The sequence below is a fragment of the Heteronotia binoei genome, chromosome 5 (assembly GCF_032191835.1).
Source record: "Heteronotia binoei isolate CCM8104 ecotype False Entrance Well chromosome 5, APGP_CSIRO_Hbin_v1, whole genome shotgun sequence".
Taxonomy (NCBI): Eukaryota; Metazoa; Chordata; class Lepidosauria; order Squamata; family Gekkonidae; genus Heteronotia; species Heteronotia binoei.
The window spans coordinates 59,030,746-59,054,087 of NC_083227.1; the positions used below are offsets into that span (position 1 = coordinate 59,030,746).

At 41.3% G+C, this 23,342-nt stretch overlaps 1 protein-coding gene across 9 annotated transcripts in view; it reads right to left on the reverse strand.

Moving 5' to 3' along the window:
- Nucleotides 1–23,342, reverse strand: part of FOXP1 (forkhead box P1) — a 743,550-nt gene that overhangs the window by 145,480 nt on the left and 574,728 nt on the right. For 7 of the 9 annotated variants that reach the window (XR_009555435.1, XM_060239540.1, XM_060239543.1 and 4 more), the window contains 3 exons: nucleotides 14,824–14,961; nucleotides 12,927–13,016; nucleotides 55–214 (listed from right to left, as the gene is read on the reverse strand). Coding sequence is in view for 8 of the 9 variants with exons in the window: in XM_060239540.1 (XP_060095523.1) it covers nucleotides 55–214; nucleotides 12,927–13,016; nucleotides 14,824–14,961 (388 nt within the window). In the remaining variant the exon portion in view is untranslated. The remainder of the gene's footprint in view (nucleotides 1–54; nucleotides 215–12,926; nucleotides 13,017–14,823; nucleotides 14,962–23,342) is intronic. The other 2 variants (XM_060239546.1, XM_060239545.1) reach the window with 1 other exon arrangement.

A 23,342-nucleotide genomic window follows, 5' to 3' on the forward strand; every position in this document is an offset into this window, starting at 1 on the left:
GACTGTGAACCCTGGAGAAGCTTCATGGCGCAAGACAGTGGCCTTGGAACTTACCTTGAGCAAGAGGCTGCAATGGCAGGGTGGGCTGGCCCGGCTGAATTGTTAGCAGACCTTGGCGTTGCAAAGATAGGAGGTGCTGTTGCTGCAGTTGCTGCATCTGTAAAAGCTGTTGTTGAAAGGCCAGCTGCTGGGACGTCACCTGTTGTTGCTGGGGCTGTCAAGCAAAAAAGAAAAAGAAAAGAAAAGAAAAACAAAAGGAAATTAAATAATTAGAAGTATCTTTTTGCATTCTATTTCAAAGACACTGCCCATAAAATCAAAAGGATGTTATTAAGAGTGTTATAGAAGTGGCTGAAGTGTCAGACTAGAACTGGGGAAAATGCAAGTTTGCGTCTCCACTCTGCCATGAAACTCACTGGGTGGCTCATCCTTTCCTCTCAGTATCACCTACTTCCCAAGGATTGTTGTGAGGGAAAAATGAAGATGGAGGAACTATGTACATTGCCTTGAAGTATGCATGAGGGTGGATAGGATACAGATATAAACACAGGAACAAGACACTGAGTGGACATTTTGAGAGACTCCTACTGTAAAGTAGGCTTCCAAAGCTTGTGACTCACCCTAGCCAAACATGACTCACCTATTTCACCTGGAGCTTGAAAAGCGACTGTATTTTGATGATTCTTTGGAGGTAAAAACTCAAGGCATACTTAGCAGGCTACATTCTTCTTCATGGATCACAACTGTTCAGGCCTTTTCAAATTGTTTAATTTAAACCTTGCCTTTCTGCTCAATGCAGCTCACATCATTGTCTTCATTTTATCCTCACAACAACCCTGTGAGGCAGGTCAGCCTGAGACTGTGTCTGGCCCAAGGTCACCCAGTTTCATACTAGATCCTAAAATTACTGGTTGGTTTTTTTAGCAATACTTATCTTGAGGCCATGTTTGATTTCTACCTTTTAATTGTTTTATAATGTTTATATTTAGTTTTCCATAGAGGGCTGCATTTGTCCAAAAGCAACAATTCATGACAAACCTCTTTTAGAAAAATTTAGGTTGCACAAAAATGTGTATTTTTCAGAGCAACGTGCTTTGGTCTCTCTATTCTTACCAGAGGCTTTTGAGGTAGGGCTAGCTGAGAATTACTAGTTCAATATGGCTTTCATTACTCTGGAGGGATTTGAAATATCTTACAAGTGTTGTGTAAGTTCCCTATATAAGCTAAAATATATCTAGTTCAAAACCATCTGGATTGATAAGCAAAGGTTCTCCATGTTTTCAGACAGAGAGAGGTCTTAGTCCTCAGATCAACTGAACTGGAGATTTTACTTTGATTTAAATTAAAGCAAGGGGGGGAGGCCAATATGCAATAAAATCCATTATTTCAAACGTTCAATAAATAAAAGTGACACTTATTTGTGGCTATAATAATGTATATACTTTAAAAGTCAAGTCTTTGTACAACCTCAGACAGAACACTGTACATTTTTAAGTATATAACTTAGTACTTTTGGTATTTTAGAAAATCGTACACAATTATTTATTTTTAGATGATTGTTCATCACTCCATATAAAGCCTGTTTCATAACATGAAGACATGACATATTTTTGTAGACTGGTGTGGAAAGGCATTAACTCTAGAAGGCATATTTTTCTTTCCAAGCTTCTTTTCTTCTTTAGTTTGCCCCTTCCCACCTTAGTCATATAATTGCCCTGCTTCACAAAACTATATGATATCAACCAGAAGAAAGACTTCACTGTAACAAATTCGGAATAAAGAAGTCTCCATGACAGATTAGTGGGCAACACAAGGTGTCTTGCTACTTGTCCTCAAGTATCAAGTCAGGATATAAACTCATGGACTACTGAGTTGTACGATGATTGACAGACATTTTCCACACAGCTTTCTTTCTCTTTTAAAAAGCAGCTTTGTGTAAATATCATAAGAGGATCATACATTTAGTTTAAAGAGATTATGGCTCGGAGCCGATGTTTGCTGCTAGAAGAAAGCGCTTCCACCGGGGTAAAGAAGGTAGGGCTGCAGCTTACTGATTCAGCCTCTGCTTTGCATACAGTGTTCCAAGTTCAATCCCCAGCACTTCCAGTTAAATGGCTCAGATAACTGGTGATGTCAATGACCTATGTCTGAGGCCCTGGAGAACCTCCGCTAATTGGAGGAGACAATACATGCCTTAGCAGACCAATGGTCTAAACAAGTATGGGAGGGGGGGCGGGCTGAATGTAATCGGGAGCATAAAATTTGTGAAGCCTCCCTTCCCAATGCAGACCCCTACTTCATCTGCACCCATTTCCTGGGTGCCAGCAGATGCACAGGGGTATGATTTTAGTAGGCACAACAGGCTACAGGCTACAAAAAAGGACCCTGCTCCCAGTAGATACCAATGCAGCATTTAGAAAGGTATCAGTGGCAGACTGGAAAGGTATGTCACCCAGAATGTACTCTCGGAACTCCTCTAGACTTTACAGTCAGAAACCTTAAATTGTGCACGTTTGATGGCACTTTTTTTTTTGGCTGCTGTGTGACACAGAGTGTTGGACTGGATAGGCCATTGGCCTGATCCAACATGGCTTCTCTTATGTTCTTATGTGCCCTGAACCATACTATCAGTCCATAAGGATCATGAAGAATCAGTATAACACAACCCCATCTACTTGTACCAGTCAATAGGCAAACAGCAGCAATCCGAACAAACTGGAGTTTCTGAACAGTATTCAAAGGCAGATGGTCCATACTGAGGGCTCTACAGTAGTTTATTATGGATGTTACCAATGGCTAGGGCTCCATGTTTTAACAGAGCAACTCGCAATTAATCTGAAGCTGAGAAAAGGCATTCCAGGCACAAGCCACTGTCCAAGGGGAAGTATTTGTGAGTTTTCTGTAGTGTGCAAGGGGTTGGACTAGATGACCCTGGAGGTCCCTTCCAACTCTATGATTCTAAGCCTTCAGAAGTCTATTCATATCTATTCAGGATCCTGACTGTTCCATGGGGTCGCAATGAAAAATAGAGAGGGATGCCATCAGCTGATTGACGCTGCACTCCATAAACCCAGATTATCTGTTGCAGTAGATATTTATAAGTAGAAGGCAGGGGATGAGACTGACTCCTGAAGAATACCATAGAGTAATTATAGCGGAGAAGAACTATCTTTCAATATTACCTTCCCATTAAGAAGAGCCAGGACAACTACAAATGACAGAGTTTATCCCAGAAGAAGAACACAGACCTTACAGCTGGTTGAGAAATCCAGGAGAATCTCTCCCAGAATAGATGCAAAGTTTGCATATCAAGGACTGCCAAAGATGCCAACATAAATTCCAAACTACAAAGCAGATACAAAACATCCAGTAACTGCAGTTTAGAATTTGCCATTCTCATTCAAATAGTATTTATATTTCCTGCACAAACATATACAGACTAGTCACTGCCCACTGGCTCATGATTTGTTCTAACATACTACCATTTGATAAATACATCTCCCTAATTCTGTATTCTACTGTGATACAACACTGTTGTTTCGTCATTCTGCATGGACGAGATGGTAGTATTAAATGGCAGTGCCCCCTATGCTGCAAGTCAACTGCATTCTGAAATGAGGGAGAGTTTAAAAAGCAGCAAGTGATAGCATGCAGATGTTACTGTTTAAAAATCCCAGCAGGTATACCAATAGATAAGCTTTGGGTCTTGAATAAGATCCAGGACTATAGCTTCTGGATCTTTCCTGAAAAATCCACATGGATGTAAAAAAAAAATCCTGATGGACAAGGCTCAATTTAAACAGGAAACCAGTCATGCCAAACACACATTCCTATTGGCCCTAAACCAGTATGGTGTGTCTATAGTGTCAGACAAGGGTCTGGGAGATCCTCTGCCACAGAAGTTCACTGATTGACCTTGAGCCAGTCATACATCCTTGGCCTAACCTACTCTACAAGGTGGTTAAAGAGGACCTGTTGTTCCTTTTTCCGTTAGCTGAAAACATGGCTGGATCCTCCTCATTATAACATACACACTTACTGTAATGAAAAATAATCCCATGTTATGCTCTGTTTATTTATCAGTCTCAACCACTGAAGCTCCAATTGGTTAATTTATTGTATTTTCATAGTAGAACCCTGTCATGCGATCAATCAACCCATATTTCTTTATGTTGTATTATTCCACTTTTTTTACCACCACAGCACTGGGGGGCGGGAAGGAGAAATTAATTATTTGCCCTTAGAAGAAGACTAAGTTGCCTTACTCCACCGGGACTGAACCTTGAACCTTTGAGGTGTAAAAGAACATGTTGCTTTTCTCACTGCCATACCCTGAGAAGCTTTTAACTACTCTGTTTATCATTTCTGACATAAATAAATGAGAAAAAAGTCAGACCTTTGAAGAAGAAAAACTTCATCTAATATTGTTAATTAGCCATGACAAACGATGAAATAACATTGTAAATCTTTCAGAGAAACAGCCACTAGATTTTAATTACACACATTCATAATTTAGCAAACAACATCTTACTTGAATGAGAGTGTTTAATATGTGCAGTACTCGAGGCTTCGGAGTCCTTAATTCGGTCTCACTTAAGGAAGCCTCTAAGGTTCTGCTCATTGTGTCTTTTATTTGCTTTGTTCTTTAAAACCCATGAAAAAAAGCCTTTACAGTTTCGATAAATATCTCTTTATTTATTGTATAATGACAAGAGGAAAACTTTGGTTGTTCAGAACATCAATACATCTTGTCCATGTTTAGCAATCCCTTCAGCTAGCAAAAAAAGAAAAGAACAGAAAAAAGTTAATGTAGATTTCCTTAGTAATTATCTGAATGATAGAAATACAGCACAGTTGTAAAATAAATAGAAGGAAATTATCTAATATCCCTAATCTGTTAGGAATCACATCAAGGTGAAGGTCTGAAATGCTTCTGTAGCTAACATTTTAAAAAAAGCAAATTAACGCTTGGCAGGCAGAAATACAAGACCTATTATGACATCAGAATTTGGAGAGGAAAAGGAGAAGGGGAACAGAGTGTATAAAGGGGGGGGGGGACCTTCTGCAGTTTGATTTTTATATACAGATCTTCCCCCAAATATAAGGTAAGTGTAAGAAACAAATATATTTCCACTCATCTAAGGAAGAAAAGAATCTGTATAGGCCTGGAAATCAGGAAGAAGAAGAAAAACTACACAAGAGAAGCAATGGTTCTCCTGCCTCTCAGACAGGATTCTTGCCATCATACAGGGCACAATCTACAAAGAACACCTCCTCTACATACTGTGACAAAACAAGCAGGCATTCCTGAAGAATGTAGTTCTGTTCCTTTAATACTCCCCCTCCCACTCTGAAATAATAGATGGAAGGAGGGAAACGAACATCAGTGTACATAACCAGTGTTCCCTATAAACTGAGTTAGCGTGAGCTAGCCCACAGATTTTTAGCCTCCAGCTCACACATTTTTGTCTTAGTTCAGGAAGGATGACCCCAGAGCATACTAATTTATGCAGTAGCTCACAAAGTAGAATTTTTGCTCACAAGATTCTGCCGCTTAAAGGGAACATTGCACATAACATATTTCCATTGACAAGAGACGGGGAAAATCTGGATTGAGACCCAGGTCACAAGCTACCTGAAACATGTGTATTTGCCCTGCGCCATTAGACCAGGCTAAAGAGAAGTGGCAAGCATCTAATACTAACAGGCTCCCTAAGGAATGTCTTTCGTGGTGAGAAGCTAGGGATTTTTGTTTAGAGGCTTCCATAGAAGGAAGCTTTGCATTGGTGGAAATGGGGTGGTGGTAAAGGCAAGCGTACTTGGGCTCTGCGGTGTACCTGCTGCCACCTGCTACCCTGTCTAAAAGCAACAATGCCAGAGTGGAAATTCCTATGACAATACATGGGGCTGGGGAGAGCAGAGAAAAATCATAACTTCATATGCCCACGCATATTATTATTATTATTCTCTCTTCCTCCATAACCCTGGCCAATGCTGCCATGAAGATCCCAGTTTGTTTGCTTTTATTTGAACTTGACCAGGAAGAAGTGAAGGAAGACATTCTAAAGTATGGGAGAGGCGGCTTGAAAATACATTCACCGAATGTGTGGCTCAGGTTTTTTCTTTCTTTCCAGGACGCTGAAAAATGTGTTTCAAGCCATTTCAGCTACTCTTTAGAGTGCTCCCTAAAACAATAGTGACAACCAGCTGATGAGGATTGTCAGTCCATGTTCATCTGCATCATTACAAACACAGTATTGTATTTTCCTGCCACACACTTGTGGCAAAAAGTTGGGGTCTTCATCAGTGTGGTAAGGGTTCCCCACATGGTTGGATGGCTGACAGTATTACTGATATAACTTTACTGTTATTATGCTTCCTGCCAGCGGTTACAACTTCTAATCATGTGCATGTAATCTATTACTTAAGGGTGTATTTAATCATCAGAATTTACTTGGATTGAATTTACACTTGCAGAATTTAGCAAAGTTGCAAGATTTTAATTTTCTTTAACCTGGAATATCATGCAGAGGAAAAGAAATAGCCCCAACTGGTCAACATTTTTTCCCTGTTGTTATAATGCCAAAGAGCTTTTATTCTTCAGGAACTGGAAAATAAAGACTTCCATCAATATCATATTAGCAACCAATTTCAGGCCTACTACTGTACCTACTGGGAAAGCTAATTGATTTTCTGCCTGAAAAAAAACAAAATATACAGTGAGAAAAAACAAACATGTAAATAAACTGAAAAGGTAAGGGACAGGCAGTTCTGTTTTAAACCAGCATACCCAAAGTGATCCCACTACTCTTAGTTTTTTTCTCAAATTATTAATCGAATATAAATTGCAAGGACACTTAAACCAGAATTTGATTATTTGTTCAGAATCTCAGATACTCATCCTATTGAAAAACCCATACTGCAAAAGGAATGATTTAATATGAGAACACTCCTTGCTTTAGACATGTCAGTGACTTGCCACTTTACTGCAAGTTAATATTTTAAAACCAGCTTTATTTATGTAAGTTGACTGATGCCTGTTCTGTTGTCTTCACGGCTATCCTCCAGGAAAAAGCTCATGAAAGCTCTTTCTCAGTTTAAAAAGCCAAGATAAAAAAGTATACAAGCCCATTGTCCAAGAAAAAAACTTAAAAGCAATGCACGTTGCCAAACTGTGCTCCCCACCCAGTTACCAAACACAGGATACAAGGCAGTTTGTTTACTTCTCACAATTGAATGCATACAAAAAAGGTCTCGGTGCAGTCCTGTTGTCAGGTCAGTAGTCAGTTGTTAAAATGCTGAAATATCCTGATAAAACTTGCAATTTGATCCCCTCCCTAAAGCTGCTGTCAAAGGTCTGTTTTCCTTTCTTGGGTTACTCCCTACTGCCTAACATAAATTGTCATAACTACTGGAGGACAAACGGCCTTTTAAATAAAACAATCTACTTAGCTTGACTTCGAATGCAAAAAGAAAAGTGTCCTTTACAAAGAAAAATCTACCTTTGCTTAGAATTTCTTCCATCATTTCATTCCTATATCTGTTTCAACAAACACCTTTAGTTTCTCAGAAGCCAAAATTTTTGGTTAAATAAAAAAAAAAAAAAAACAGCACACAGTAACTTGTGAGTTACAGTTCCAAAATCTGGCTTCAACGGGTATTTACTAAAAATATAACCTCCACCCCGCTACAAAATTCCTCTTCATCTAACTTATGGGAAAGAAGACTTTTTTTAAAAAAAATAAATAAATAACATGTATGGTGTGCTGTTTACAGCTCAAAGCTATCTTGCTTGCTTTTGTTCTGTTTTCAGATAATGGGACAACGCTGTCAACTACTAACTACTGGGGAGGGGGCATTAGTGAATTAATACAAGCATGCCAACCATCAGAATGGTAAGTTCACACCTTGTTAAAGCCATCATCTGCTTACATAACAAAGCAGCATATGATAATCTCATTAAACGCATGCACACCTGCATTCATGGTATATAAATGTACATGTGAGATACAGGCAGACCACCAGCTGAATACCAATTTAATAATGCCACTCTCTTTAACTTCAGAGGAGAGGTCTGAAATCCATTGTTTGAAGCAGGCCTCTATTAAAACCACCTGGTTAATTAAAGAAAAAAGTCAGTCCAGTCAAAAAGCAAAAAGGTCCTGCTCCTAGATCTCTTTTACATCTATCACATTATAATCATCTTAAAACAGGAAGGAGTCTGTTTGTATTGTAACCCTGGATCCTGCAACATCAGAACTGAGACCACAGTATATCAGTTGTGTAAGATATTGAAATGCCATCACATTGTCCAAGTTCCCTTCTTGCCATTTTTTTTTAAGGCAAAAGTATTTTTCCCCATTCTAAGCCATCATCTTTGTGTCAGATGCACTCTCCTGTCTGACAACAGCAATTTAGAAGAGTTAACTTTTATCGTTCATTCTGCTGTGTAACTTTCCCCTTCAAATTTCTTTATCTGCCCTCTGAGCTCATCTGAACTTTCATGTTCTCCCAGCATGCAGGCTTGCATTCAAAACTATGTCTAATAGACCAAATAAGAGGTTAATAAGAAGTGGCAACAGAAAGAAAAAAAATACAATCCCTGGTAACTGATAAGAATGACAGTGGCAGCCTTTTATTGTTTGTCTTCAAATATAGAGTTAAAGATCTTTAAAAAACTAAAATTTGACGCCTTTGAAAAGAAAGAAGCACAAAATAACAACAGGGGGTTATTGCCTGGCAGCCACAGGGGAGAAGCTCCATAATTCTTATTCTCCCTTTTGAAGGTTGTTAGAAATCTGATTCAAAAAAGCAACAGCAGAAGGAGAAAGCCTCTTGAGGCTATAGCCATTTCCTGTGATCATGCATAATGCTCTTCAAAAGTGGGTTTTTACCAATTCTGTTGATCAATTGCACCTCCTTCATATTCCCTCTCTTTTTTTTTCTGCTGTGTTTACATCTGATGCGACTCAATGACAAGCACTGTCTGAGACTGTGAAACAGACCTGTCATGTTGATTTATGGGCGCATCAAACCACCGACTTGTCCAAACTGAAGCTCGCAGTTCATTAATTAGAGAGTTGTGACTTTGAAGTCAGCTTTCAGACTGTGGTTTTTAACATTTGGCTTAATTTATATGCTCTTGAATGTGGATCTCTAAGGGGGGAAAAAAACTGAAATTCCCTTCTTGTCTTTGAACTTCTTTTGACCGCACAATAATCATTTCTTTGTCCAGAGTGATGCCTGCATCCCAGAGTCATTAACGCGCATTGAACTGCCACTGATGAGTAAGCCCTACTGAATTAGAAAAACAGCCAGCAAAACAAAGCTGAGAGCATTCTGCTCAGTGATATCTCACAATTACATGCCTTTCCCTCCCTGTGCCATTTCCATTTTAATTACTGTTAGTCCTTTAGATTTACATTTTAGACATTTTTTAATCTGTTCCCTTTTTTATTATAGTGGCGCCTGTTGGAGGACTATAGTTAAGGTTTGTGTTAGCGTTTCCCATTATGCCCCCCCCCCAATTTTCATAACTCTGCTATAAAAATCCACATTTTACTTAAAGAAGATGAGTTGGTTTTTATACCCCACTTTTCTCTACCCTATGGAGTCTCAAAGTGGCTTACGATCACCTTTCTATTCCTTTCCTCACAAAAGACACCTTGTGAGGTAGGTGGGGCTGAGAGAGTTCTGAGAAAGCTATGACTGACCCAAGATCACCCAACAGGCTTAATGTGGCAGAGCGAGGAATCAAACCCAGTTCTTCAGATTTGAGTTTTCCACCCTTTACTCTTTTATGCCAAGTTTGTACAATAAAAGAATGGGGTGAGGGGAAGAGATGTTGGTGGCTAAGAAACTAGTTGGGCCAATTTTGGCAAGCATGCTTAAGTGTAGCACAACCACTCCATCGACAGCAAGATATTATATAACATTTTGTAACAATAGGCAACAACAGTCATAAGCCATGGAAAGAAGTTCTTCACAACTACAGGATTTTCCCACGATCTACTGTCTCTTTTCTAGGAACAATTATGCGGTTTTCATATTGTAAGGCAATGCCATTCAAAATTAGTAAGATATAAGGATGTATATATAAAAAAAATTTAAGGGAAAGAATGCTCAAAAAGTTTAAAGATGCTTTCTTTAGGATAGAAGAACTTCCCCACAACTTTCCAAGAGCTGTTAACACTGCAAAAGAGCAAAATAACCACCTTTCAGACAATACTTTTCACTTTGGATTTTGCTAATTAAGTGCATATTCCTTAAATTGGGTTCTCAGTCTCTTATTGGGGGCAGGGTTTTCCCCAGCTTTGGGGCTTCCAACTCACTGGCACAGATCCCCGCCCCTGAAAAGCTCTGTTGACACCCAACATGACGATGTCCCCCAGAAGTGACATCGTCACACTGGGCATGCCCATGCAGGGGATGCTATAGCATTTAAGTAAAAACTCTATGGCACCACAGAGGGGCTTTTTACCCAAATGCTAGTGTGTCCCCTGTGCAATGACATCACTTCCAAGTGATGTCATCGCATCACGTGCATGAGAAACATTCCCCGCTGGGAACCAAGTAAGACCTGGCAAACCTACCCTTAAAACTTTGTCATTTTCATGGATTTTAGACACTGGGTAAGGTTTTGTGGGTTTCACTGTTCAGATAAAATATTCTCCATGCAAGCCTAGCTCTCTCTGGGCCAAAGTCAGCGTTACAGCATCCACAGGTCCAACTCATGGATGCTGCCATCATTTCAGAGCTGAAATCAGGCTGCTTAAAAATGCCACAAGGGCCTGATTCTGATTGAACCCATAGCATAGTGGGACAAAGCAATTTCGTTTTCCCTAGCCCCTTTATAAGTGCTGCTTCAGCTCTTAAAAAGGTGTGGAGAGAGGCGGAACAAGATTCAGATTCTACAATATTTTCAAATGGCTCAAGTTCAGCTCTAAAATGGTAACTGTATCCACAGGTCAGACCTGTAGATGCCATAACATTTAGTTTCACCCTGTGCCTCCACTTTTTCAGTGGAAGTAACGCCTTGGTCGTTTTCGCACTCACCTCCAGCCGGCGCGACCCCCCTCTTCACTGCGCAGGATCTGCGCGGATTTCGCACTAAATGCCGCGGAGCAGCCTTTTGCGCCGGAAACTCCTGTCGCAAAAGCCACTCAAACGGGAACTGCTTTTTGGCGGTTCCCGTTTGAGCGGCTTTTGCGACGGGAGTTTCCGGTGCAAAAGGCTGCTCCGTGGCATTTAGTGCGAAATCCGCGCAGATCCTGCGCGGTGAAGAGGGGGGTCGCGCCGGCTGGAGGTGAGTGCGAAAACGACCCTTGTTTCTGCTGACTTGCCTGAAGTGCAAGTAGATCCTAGAATGCACTGTCCCCTGGAAGTGTGTTCCAGAAGATGCTCAGTACTCATTTACAAAATGCCTTTCTCAAATCCTTGTTCACCACCGCTGACTGTAAAAAGCCCCAGATAAGCTTCCAAGGAAACATTAAGATTCCCCAGAACATAGTTTGGAACCACTGCTCTAGAGGTAGCCACAGATGCAGAGAAAGTGAGCAGTGCTTAAATTCTTCTGAGTTAATGGGACTTAAGAGATTCATCCATCTTTACCAATTATCTATATGAATTTCATGGCTGCTTCACATCTGACATTTCACTGGACAGTCTAAAAAAGTTTTTCTTTTTTGGGTGGGGAAAAGGAATTGCAAATACAAATTAATTGAACTTCCTTTTTCCCATGCTTCATCAAAGTTTCCAAAGCCAAGGTCTGACATCTGTCCCTATGGGGAGATAGCTTTTTTTTTTATCCTGAAGAACAGATTCAGGCAGTCTAAAGCAAGTGAGGGAAAGGCAAGTGCAATACACTAGCACTATCATTCCTGGCTAATTTAAAGTTCCCAAAACTATTCTGAGATAATTACCACCTAAAGAAAAATGTCTCATGTAAAAGTTAGCACACCTGTCCTGCTCTTGATTGCACCCAATAGCCCTAATCAACACAGCAGGCATCTCTGTGTTTGCACTGCTAAGTTCCCCGTTGGAAACGCCTTCAACCTGCACTGAGGGGGGCTCCATTCTGATCAAGACCTTGCTCCCTGTGCTGTCTTTTTCTGATACAAAATGGTGAAGGGGGGGGGGTGTATGTGCAGGAACATTATACTGTCAATAAAGTTTTGGGTTGTTAAAACAGCATGGGGGAGAATGCATGATACCTTCCACCTTCACATGCGTTCTGACTGGAACTGGGCCCCCATGGCACAGTTTAAAGAGTTCCTGGCAAGCAACTGACTCTTTAAAAAGGCAGTGTGCTCCTGGGGTGAACTCACAGACACCTGTCACGTCTAGTTTGGCCCTTCACATACAAGAAAGTAATAGGCCATCCACTCATATGACAGGGAAAAGAAAAAGGACTGACTCCAGCCACTACCACCCACCCTTTTTGAAAAACGGACATGTGTGCAGAATTTGCTGCAGGATTGCACAGGGAAAATGCACAGTACCAACTTGCACATGCGGTATCCTGTCTGGCTAGGGAGATGCATGTGAAAATAGATTGGAGCAAATACGTGTACAACCTCAACACTATTAAATATCTAACCCACATTTAACTTTATGCCATTTTTTTAAAAAAAACACAAAGTACTTGGACAGTAAAATAGTTCAAGTAAAAATATTTCAAGTGTCACAAACCTCTTTCCACATAAATGTCACAGGTATAGTGCAGTGTCATAACATGTTACAAGAAGGGGGGGGGACCTAAAGAGAGAAACAGCCCCCATTCTAAATCTAAAGGCCAGGACCTGATGCATTCTACTCAGCCATTCAACCATTTATAAGATGAATGACAGTTTTGCAACCACTGTATTATCCTTCAGGACCTGCGGTTTAAATGTAACAAGGAGGGGGGGGGGGTGGCTTACCCATACCTCTTTAGGTTGTTTTCCAGCATGTTGTTGCTGTAAGAGTTGAAGCTGCAACTGCTCCTGTTGTTTCTTGTAGAATTCTTGAAGCTGCTGCTACAAAGAAAGGGGAAAAAAGAAAGTGAGAAGGACTTAAGTGAAACAAAATGTGATCTCCAATTCAGGGTCCCCTTTTTGGTGTAATACACAAACTGTGATTTGAAAAATAGCATCCTTTTATCTGTAATGGTCTGACCTTTAGTTTGAAACTCGACAATAAATTCAGTGCATACTGACTATTCTTGGCATTATCGTTTGAAAAGTAATCTAAAAAATGAACTGATGAAAAACATACCATTTTCTACACAAACTAATTAAAATAAGGCAAGGAATGACCTTTGATTGGAACAACAAAGCTAAAATGCCCTTGCTGGAGAGCCTGGTGAATCTCTATTTGAAACATATACATGTGTTCTGAAACACTGTTGCACTGTACTATACAAATTGTTGTTTGCTGCAAGCACTGAGCTCCTAACTCCCCCTCCCCTCCACCTTCCCAGTCTCTCCAGACAGCGGGTTCAAGGATTCCATTTAATGAATGAGCAAACAAATGAAAAGTCCAGTACTCTCAGTTGGCTTGCAGTGGACTTCAGCATCGATGCACCATTAATGAATTAACCCTGTGCAACTCATCAGGATATGGAAACCACACACACACGGCTTTGACAGTAATTCACAGCATATTCACAGTAATTCATAAAAACCCACAGAATGTATCACAATTAAACCCCGCCCCCCCGCCCCCGCAAACATATGGTTCTACTAACCTCTGAGGGCTTGTGTATAGTTTATCTTTGGCTTCTTGGATGCTATACCAATAAATAATGGCTTTGGTTGCTCCCAGGTACCTGCAAGCCCTTGCAATTCAAGACTAGAAGTAACAGCCTAAAAATAAGTTAAAGATGACTCTACTACTAAAGGGTAACTATGGCTTGCTTGGTGAGGGAAAGTGAACAGGTGGCAGCATCACTGACAGCCTAGAAAAATACCCCAGGGAAGTACCACGGCATTGTCTAAAGGCTCAGGATGCAGTAACCTCGCTGAGGTTAAGCAAACCTGAAACCAGGCTGCCTAGGTACCCCATGCATGTTGTCTTGTCTTCTAAGGGCTATACATGTAACAAGTAGTAATTAATAGATGAGCACAGACCCTACTAGTTTTTTTTTTGTTACAGTTGTTCTGCAAGGTAGGGGGGAAAAAGAACACTTTTGCTCTCTTGGTTATTCCAGCTACTTACAGCAGACCAGTTCTTCTTGGTAGATGCAAAACATAGCACCTCTTTATTTTTCCAACGCATAGCAAAATTTCTCTTTTTTTGAGCTCCTTGAAAGGTATCCTAGTTATTTTGAAGGCCCATTATCATTCTACCTGGCAGAAAGGCCTCGGAAGACTGGAATCTGTGGTCTCCATCAATGCTCTCTCTAAGCGGTGGAGTCTTGTGAGCAAAATTTCTACTTTGTGAGCTACTGGCATTAAGGTAGTGATTGAGCAATTTGGCTTCTGTATAAATTAGTTTGCTTTGGGGCCATCCTTCCTCAGCTAAGACAAAAATGTATGAGCTGGAGGCTGAAAAACTGAGCTAGCTCACACTAACTCAGCTTAGAGGAAACACCGGTCCCCACTCATACTTTTTAGAACACAAAAGAGAGCATTTGAGAAGGCACGGGGCGGCAAATTATTAGGCATATGTATAACCAAGAAAGAAGAGGGGGCACAACAAGCAAAGGGGACAGTGGGGACAGAGTGTTCCCTCTCACCTCCATACTCGAGAATGTCTAGCGATTTAGCATTCTCTGGAGGAAAAGCATGTTGCCTGAATCGGCAGTCCTCTTATAGCGATCGCAGTGCAGAAGGAACAAGTTACCTGCTGAAGCATGAGTGCCTGCTGCTGCTGGAGCAGGACCTGGAGTTGCTGTGGAGTTAGGACTTGCTGCTGGAGGATCTGCTGCATTTGCTGGGGAGTGATAACTTGAGGTGTCATCATAGCCACTGACACGGGAACCTAAAGCATCAACAGATTGTAAATAACAAGTCCCTGAGCTCAGCTTCCTTCAAACACAGTTATTAATATCCCTTTCCCCTCTATGCATTCAAGACAGTACAGCCAGTTCATTTCAAAGATACTCAACCGTTTCCCTTTTGTATTGCAGTGCCTTCTTCACCTTTGGTTGGACTTTAAAAGTGGTCTGTCTCGTTTAGTTAAAAGGACTCTGATGTCAACCTTCTCACGTTTCATTTCATTCCCCCCCCCAAACACAGATTTTGCAATAGAAACAATTTCAGAGAAAACTGAACTATCATCAATTTGTGTTCCTTTAGAGGCAACCATCAATTCTAACAAATTTTATGTTAATTAATAAGTAAAGCCCTTCCAAAGCAATCATTGGGGAGTCTGAACTTAATGATTTGAAACAAATGAACCCACAATCGTGGCGGTATCGAAAACCCGCACCTTGCTCCCAAGCAATTTTTAGCAGCGGAGTCCCTGCGACGATGTTGCTGCCATTCCAGATTCACCTAGCATACAGATGGCTTCAATTCTTTCGTATTATGTGAGATACCATTAAAAGCCGCTTTCCATGACATTTCAGTGACAAACAGCTACAGTGATGAACTTGATAGCATTTCATATTTGCAACTGTTAACACGTTTCTGCACGGGCATCTTTGCAAGGAACCTGTACACTGTATCTGAAAGGATGATGTCTTGTTCAGATAAAACACTGACATTAAAATGACAGGCTGTCTTGGCCAAGGTTACACAAATTGTATTCAAGCGGATACCTAATGACAATGCTTTGAATTCTGCAAGCTTTCTAGAATGTAATTTAGCTATTCAAAATAATCACTGCACTTGTGTTTAATTTGCAGACTACATGAGAACCATTTTGTCAGTTCCGGTAATGCAATAAGACTATTTCGCTAGAAACCCCACCAGAAAAGAGAGAGAAAGAGGGAAGACTTACAATAGATTGGGGGGGGGGGGGGTTGTAGAAAACTCATATGACTTTGAATAGTAATATTTAAGAACCTTACTTTTCTTTAGTTTCAGCTCAAATGGGTGACAGCACAAAACTAAAAGCAGTAAAGGATATACTTTTGTTAAAAAGGATCTGCTGTCATCTCATGTATTACAATAAAAGGTAATAACATGTTTTGCACATTTTAATGCATCACGTTTTTAAAAATCAGCAGACAATAGCTGATCAGGAGATAAAAAGATTTTTTTTAAAAAAATCAGGAGAGTAGTAAGCAAGAAAGAGATGCAGTATTAATTTTATGTAACCTAATGTCTTAATATGCAGTTTATCTTGACTTTTTCACATGATTTGTCCTGTCATTTGCATAGCAAATTCTCATTCCTAATTTCACAGTCATTATGCACCGATGTCCTGATTTCTCAGCACCACTAATTTTGATGAACTAAAAATGGTTCCTGAAGGTCAGATTCACGTACAGTGAACATCCTCAAACACTGTTGTGTGCATTTATGTTCATGTGTCAGAGACCACACTGAAGGCATTTGTTTGCAAGAGCCGAGAGAAACTGTTACTCCCGTTTGACACTTCATTTACATAACACTGGAAATTCAGACCAAGAGTTTCCAGCATCATTGTCATTCTGAATTTGCATTTCTGCTACATGTCAGAATAATCCAAATAATCCAGAGCAGGGAGGCAAGATACTTCCCACCCCCCATCCCAAATCTCAAGATTTGTAAAACCATAATGTTATAGCAACAGTATTTGCATCCGTCTCAGAAACTAAATTAAGGAACAACACTGGGATTATGGTTCTGTATGTATTGTCATTCTATAACTGCCATTTGAAGTATTCTTGGATTACTGATCCAGGTTTGCTTTCTTGGAACTGTGTTTGTGTCTCTTTTTTATGAACGGATTTTGTCACTGCATGAATCAGAGCTGTAATGTATTAACTGTAACTTAAGGCTTGGATCACACATTAAGAAGCAGTTAGTTGGTAGGGACCTGGCATGATAGAATGGACTATACCACTTTAGGCTCCAGTGGGAGAATCACATTTTTAACACTCCTATGATAAAAAACCCCCTTCAACCAGGGGCAAAGGGGACAACAGTGCAAAGAGCAAAGAGGAAGTCTCCCCCATGTGTGTGTTTTCTATTTCCCTTCAAAGGGAAAACTGCAAAAGATAATCCTCCAGTTGTATTTTGGACAAGTCTACCACCTCAGTCTTCTACCATCTCACTAGCGCATCCTTGTCCTTAACATGGATTAGCCCCAAAAGACATTCAACTTCTACAGACTTTCCTGGAAGCAAGATTTCAAGTCTGATTTTTTACACAGGAAATTTATTTACTTCATTCATACCTCATCTTTCTCCTCAGTGGGAATCCAAAGTGGTTTACATGGTTGGCCTTTCTATTTTTTTCCCTTACTTTGTGCTGTAAGAAGTGATGGTGCACCCATTAGGCGACATCAGCCCATTGCCTAGGGTGTGCTGGCCTTCGGTGGGTGCCGAATTGGGTGCCCCCATGTGACTCTCTCTGCAGGCATCCACTGGCCACCTCTGCCCCCCAGCTCCCCTTCTTTGTAATCGGCCAGACAGCTGCCAGATGACAGAGGGAGGGTGCAGAGTCTTCACCGCTAAGCTACTGGGGGCAGGGGTTGCAGTAGCAGCAGTGTCACCCAGCTGGGTGCATGCACACCATATTTGGCATTGAAGCCACTTGTCCTCACCAACTCATTCCCACCCATTATTCCAGCCCCAGGGCAGAGTGTACGTGCACCACGGGCTCCGCAGCTGGCCCAGGCAGCAGCAGCAGCCACCAGTTGGGCCGAGCACAGCTGGCCAGTGGAGGAGGGAGGAGGAGGAGGCATGCAGTGGCTGGTGTGGGGTGCTCACAGCTCTTTGGTAGGGCACACACCCAGCTTGGGATGGGGAAGCCCAGCCAAGGCAATGAAAGGGGAAACAAAACAACTGCTTCCAGCAGACCCCCTGAGCCCTGCTTGCCTCTCCACTGGACAAAATGTTATAGAATGAAAGCCTAACCGATGGTACTCAATCCACCCCAAATTAAACATTTCCGTTCCGTTCCTCCCCTGGTCTTAGCTGAGCACCTTGGTCCCACCAGAGCACCACCCATTGCTTGCAGGTGCCAGCAAACATCTCTGTAAACCAGCCAGCCTCAAGGAGAACACAGAAAATTACTTGCAGTCAATTTATTAATTTAGGAAACACCATCCTATGCACTAAAGCAGCTATTTGTTTGAAATTATCATCCCACAGCAATTCCTTGCAACCATCAGGACCCAATTAGAGAACTGCTGCCGGTTGGGAAAGCAGCCAGTCAGGTGGCTGGGCAGGTGGAGTGGGAGGGACCAACTCCGCCCTCGGATTGCCACAATAGTTCAAGTTAGGTGTTGGGTTGATGGCTGCATCAGCAGCAGATAAGAAACAGATCAGACTGCAGCTGGGGGACATTATGTAAGAATGCAAAATGTTCTGCGGTGTGGTGGAGGCTTGGGAGTTGGTTACGAAGGGATAGAGAGAGGGAAGCAAGAAGCAGTTAAGGAAATCTGGAGGCAGGGAGAGGAGAGAAGTGAGTGCGAAGAAGCATGGGATGGATATAGGTGCTTTGGAGTGGGGCGGGGGGTAGGGACCGGTTGCCAGGTCTGTGTTGGAAAATACTTGGAGGCTTGCAACCCAAGTGAGGAGTAGTAGAGCGATTATAGGTTGGAGGAAGGCGATGGGAGATTTTCCTCCTTTCCCAGCTCAAATTTAGTGAAAGAGGCAAAGTTATTGCCTACGAGTTGGTATGACCCAAGGTAGAAGTTTTGACTTTTTAAAGATAAGTCCCCGCCCCCTCACTATATGACAAACAAAATTACCTTTCGCATCTCAGTCTGTGGAGTTACTGATAAAGGAACATAAGAGGGTTTAAAAAAAAAAAAAAGGTGCTGAGGACATTACTGGTAGGGTGCAGTTTAAGACCACCTAGCTGAATGAATAATAATACTAATATTAAATTTTTATTTATACCCCGCCCTCCCCGCCGAGGCAGGCTCAGGGCGGCTTACAGGACATGGCAAAAGCCATGTGTTATGGCCTGCCCCAATCCTATGCAGAAATAATTAGGAGCAACGCTTGTAAACCCAGTAGGATTTACTTCAGGTTCAGCTTTCAGGTGAACACATGAAATAGTCTTATACTGAGTAAGACCTTTGGTTCATCAGTCAGTATTGTCTCTATTCAGACCAGCAGTGGCTCTCCGGGTTGTCAGGCAGAGATCTTTCACACCAACTCCAGTGACACCCTTAAGACAAAGGAGGTTTAATTCTAGGTACAAGCTTTCATGCGTATGCACACTAGTGTGCATGCATATGGAAAGCTTATACCCAGGATTTATTATGGCCTCGCTTTTGTGACTCACATCATGAGGGGCATACCGGACTCACAGAAGATTATGCCACAATCAATTTGATAATTTTTAATATGTGGCATGACTCTTTCTGGTTTAGGGCTGCAACAGTCTCCCATAGCTCTCCCTCCAACACTGACTCAGGCCAAGAGCACCTTCAAGACTTCATGACATGTATGGAGAAGAAGAAAGGGATATAAATATTTTAATAGTATAGAATTTGTGTTGTGACAAGTGCTCCTACCTACCTTCCTCTCTCCCCATCTTTCTTTCTTTCTTTTGTACACAGTAGTTTGAAAAGTATATAAATACTTAAACATAAATACTAATGAAAACCATCTGGTTTTTAAAATTGGTTTGAGGGGGAGGAGCAAGTAAGTAGCCTCACCTAGGGTGCCCAAAAGCCTGGCACCGGCCCTGGCTGTAGGTTATGCTGAGAGTTTGTGACTTGTGCAAAGTTACCCAATGAGTTTCCATAAGGCTGAGTGGAAAACTATCTAGTCTAAAACGAACCACAACACCACACAGGCTTTCAAGTTGCAAGCAGCACTAGTGGCAAATTCTAAAGATACCAACTGATATCTTTCTATCTGTCTGTCTGTTTGATTTTCCATTTACAATTTACATATAAAATATGAGAGGTTACAATATTTCCTTCTAGTACCATACGTAGTGGATTCCAAGAACCAGGCTGTAGTGCTTAAAACTGCATATCATGCTTGAGCACCAAATTCCCTCTACTACCATTTGTTCAGAGGTAGTAACAGCAATAGTCTGCCACAGGTCAGAACTCTAAGGGTATTTTCCTGGCAGTAAGACCCGTTGACTCAACTTGGACTTAATTATGAGTAGACGTGCTCTTTACCTCATCCCATACATGTGTATGAGTGAGTGTGAGTGAGTATGAGAGAGAGAGAGAGATTCTTCACTGGCAGTTGCTCTGCCCCCAGCTTCTGCTTGAGCTGCCTCAAGCGATCGATTCCCCATGAGTTGCTGCCCGGGCGCCTTTTGATTCGTGGCTACCTTTCATTCCCTTCACGGTGACCAGATCTCAAAAAAACCAGATCTGGTAACTGCAAGGAGAGTGGGAAGTAGCTGCAGATCAAAAGGCACCCGTGCAGCAACTGGTGGGGAATCAATCACTTGAGCTGGCCAAAGCAGAAGCTTGAGGGCAGAGCAACTGCGGGTGAGGAATCAGAGACAGACCACTTGACTGGCCACCTGGCAACTGTAGTTCCCAGCGGAGAACAGAAGGATTTTGAATGGACCAAAGATACAAAGGGAAAAGGTTCACCAGTCCCTTTACCCTCTTCCCACAGTTTGACACGCTACATAACAAGTTTCCATGCTTCTCATTTGTTTTTGTTGGGGAGACAGTAAAAAAAAGTCAGAATAATCATGTTTTTGACCTTCCTGCATATTTTAGCTTTATGACACAGAGATGTCAGTCTCCAGGGGATGGTTGGAGATCTTCTGCTATTACAACTGGTCTCCAGAAATCAGTTCACCTGGAGAAAATGGCCACTTTGGAAGGAAGACTCTGTGGCATTCTATCCTACTGAAATCCCTCCCTTTCCCAAATCCTGTTCTCCTCAGCCTCCACCCCCAAAATCTCCAGGTATTTTTCAGCCTGGAGCCAGCAAGCCTACATAGACAGCAGAAGAACAGTGCTTTTGAAGCTCTATAGGATAGCAGGTATACAGCCATGGTCTACCATTGGCTCAATGGTCCAACCAATACTGGCTTGCCTAAATCCACCCAGCAAGTTTCAAGGCAGGGGTAAGATTTTAGCAGGTAGTTTTCTTCTTTAGAGATCACAACCTCAGTCCTCTAAGCCCCTCTTTCTTTACACATCTGTAGTATCTGATGGAAAGTGCTGTCAAGACACAGCTGATTTAAGGTAATCCCATAAGGCAAGAGATATACAGAGGTGGGGATGGCAATATCGGTTTATTTTACAGGTCTGGAGCAGGGATTATGGGAAGTACTTTAAAAACTCTGCTGTGCTATGTAACTCCTACATATCATCATTAAAAACATGAGAATTTCACATAACTGACGAAGGACAAAATTTAATTCAATAGGCAAAGGTGTCAGAAATCCTTCACGGTGGCATGAATTGGTTCCATATTCTTTACTGGAAGGCAGTCTGGCATAACTACGGTAGTTCTTGACTGCAAGAATGTGGTTTCAGAAAACAAGTTATCATGTAGAATGTCCAACAGCACTACAAGGTTGTTCTTATTACAAAGTTGCAACCAGGGCCTTTTTTGTAGAAAAAGCCCAGACAGAACTCATCTGCATATTAGGCTACACCCCCTGACATCACCATTGTTTCATGCAGGCTTTTTAAAGAAAAAGCCCAGCAGGGACTTATTTGCAATTAGGCCACATCCCCAGAACTGCGTTCCTGCTCAAAAAAAGCCCTGGTTTCAACAGATAAAAGATTTAGCACTGAACCTATTGCAGGAACTCAAGATGATAATTTAGTTAAGGCTTTAAACAAACACACTCAAATGGACCAGAAACTACTGTGAGGTGTGCACGTGTATGTGCATGTGTACAGACCACAGATTAAGAATTATAGGCTATATAGCCACTCTCTTAACTTCTAATGGCCAGCTCCTTCATGTAACTAGTCCCTAGTAATACTAGGATTCAAAGGGCATGCAGCAGCAGTGCAAGGCTATTATAGCCCACACTTTATTACCTATTGCTACAGAGGTCATTAGCAGCAAGAGTGATGGTACTGGTCTTAACCTATTGATCATTGTAACTACTATCATTTAATCCTGTGTTGAAAGTCTGGAAAGCTGCTAAAGGCACACTAGAGAGAGTGCTCTAGCATTGAGAAATATAGCCAAAGCTTGGGAATTACACTTTGATTCATAAAAACTAGCCAGTGGTTTAAATCAATAGTATTTAAAACAGTCATGTAAGTTCTTAACTACAGTCTCTAATATTTATGGCTCCCTGTTTGAGTGTATTCCATCAAAACTGTGCTTATTTCAGATACTAGGCAGTATTCAACCCATTACATCAGAATGAAATAAGACACCTCTGTCTGCTCTTGATCCTCAGCAAGACCAGGCTTCAGTCCTGGATGGGTAAAAATATGAGACACTACTTTCCATAAACAACAAATATTGGTGTGTATATTTGTACTTTAAAGCAAACACTTTAAATGTGTTCTATTTTAAAACGAAAAATAAACCTTAGAATTGAAAGCATTTTTAACTCTTTAGAAACTGCAACCCATAAAACATTTCAGACAGAACATACCTTTACTAAGAATGCTTGGAATAAACTAATTGTGACTTGTACTGAACTGCACCTATTTCATGAATTTTATTAATTGTAAGAGTCAATAAACCAAAACCCTAATTCATTAATTTCTCCCCCTTTCCAAGAAATAAATACTCTAGGTTTGGGTTTATTATTGACTTCAGCGTGCTGAAAGTCTAACTAGAGCTGAGATACAAACAAATGGATTTTCAGAGTGCTAACTTTCCAAAGAGGCTTACAAAAGGGGAAAAAATGCCCTTAACTAAATGGCCTATTTTAAATTTTAATAAGGCAGTATGTTCGGTTTGTTTAATAAACTGCACGCAGCCCTGTTGACAGATACTCACAGGGTGTGGTAGGTACCAGCTGCATTTAAAGCTGGAGGTGAAGGGGAAAAAATACAGCTGCTCCTTAGCTATTAGAATTCTACTAGTATAGACCTGCTGACATTCTAATACTATCAACTGCAAAGGGGGGGGGGGGGGGGGCTTTAAATTCAAACAACTGATCCCAGGTTTATTTCTCCAACTGCACAGCAACTCGTTCCTTAAGAGTTCCAAAAGTATTACTACACTTGGCCAACTCACTTCCTGCTTGGGAAAAAAAAATCAATTATTGTAGATTTACATTTGGCCCAAGCTCATACTTGGTATACAGAATGGTTTGATTTGACACAGAGGCAGCTGACAAAAGGGAGTG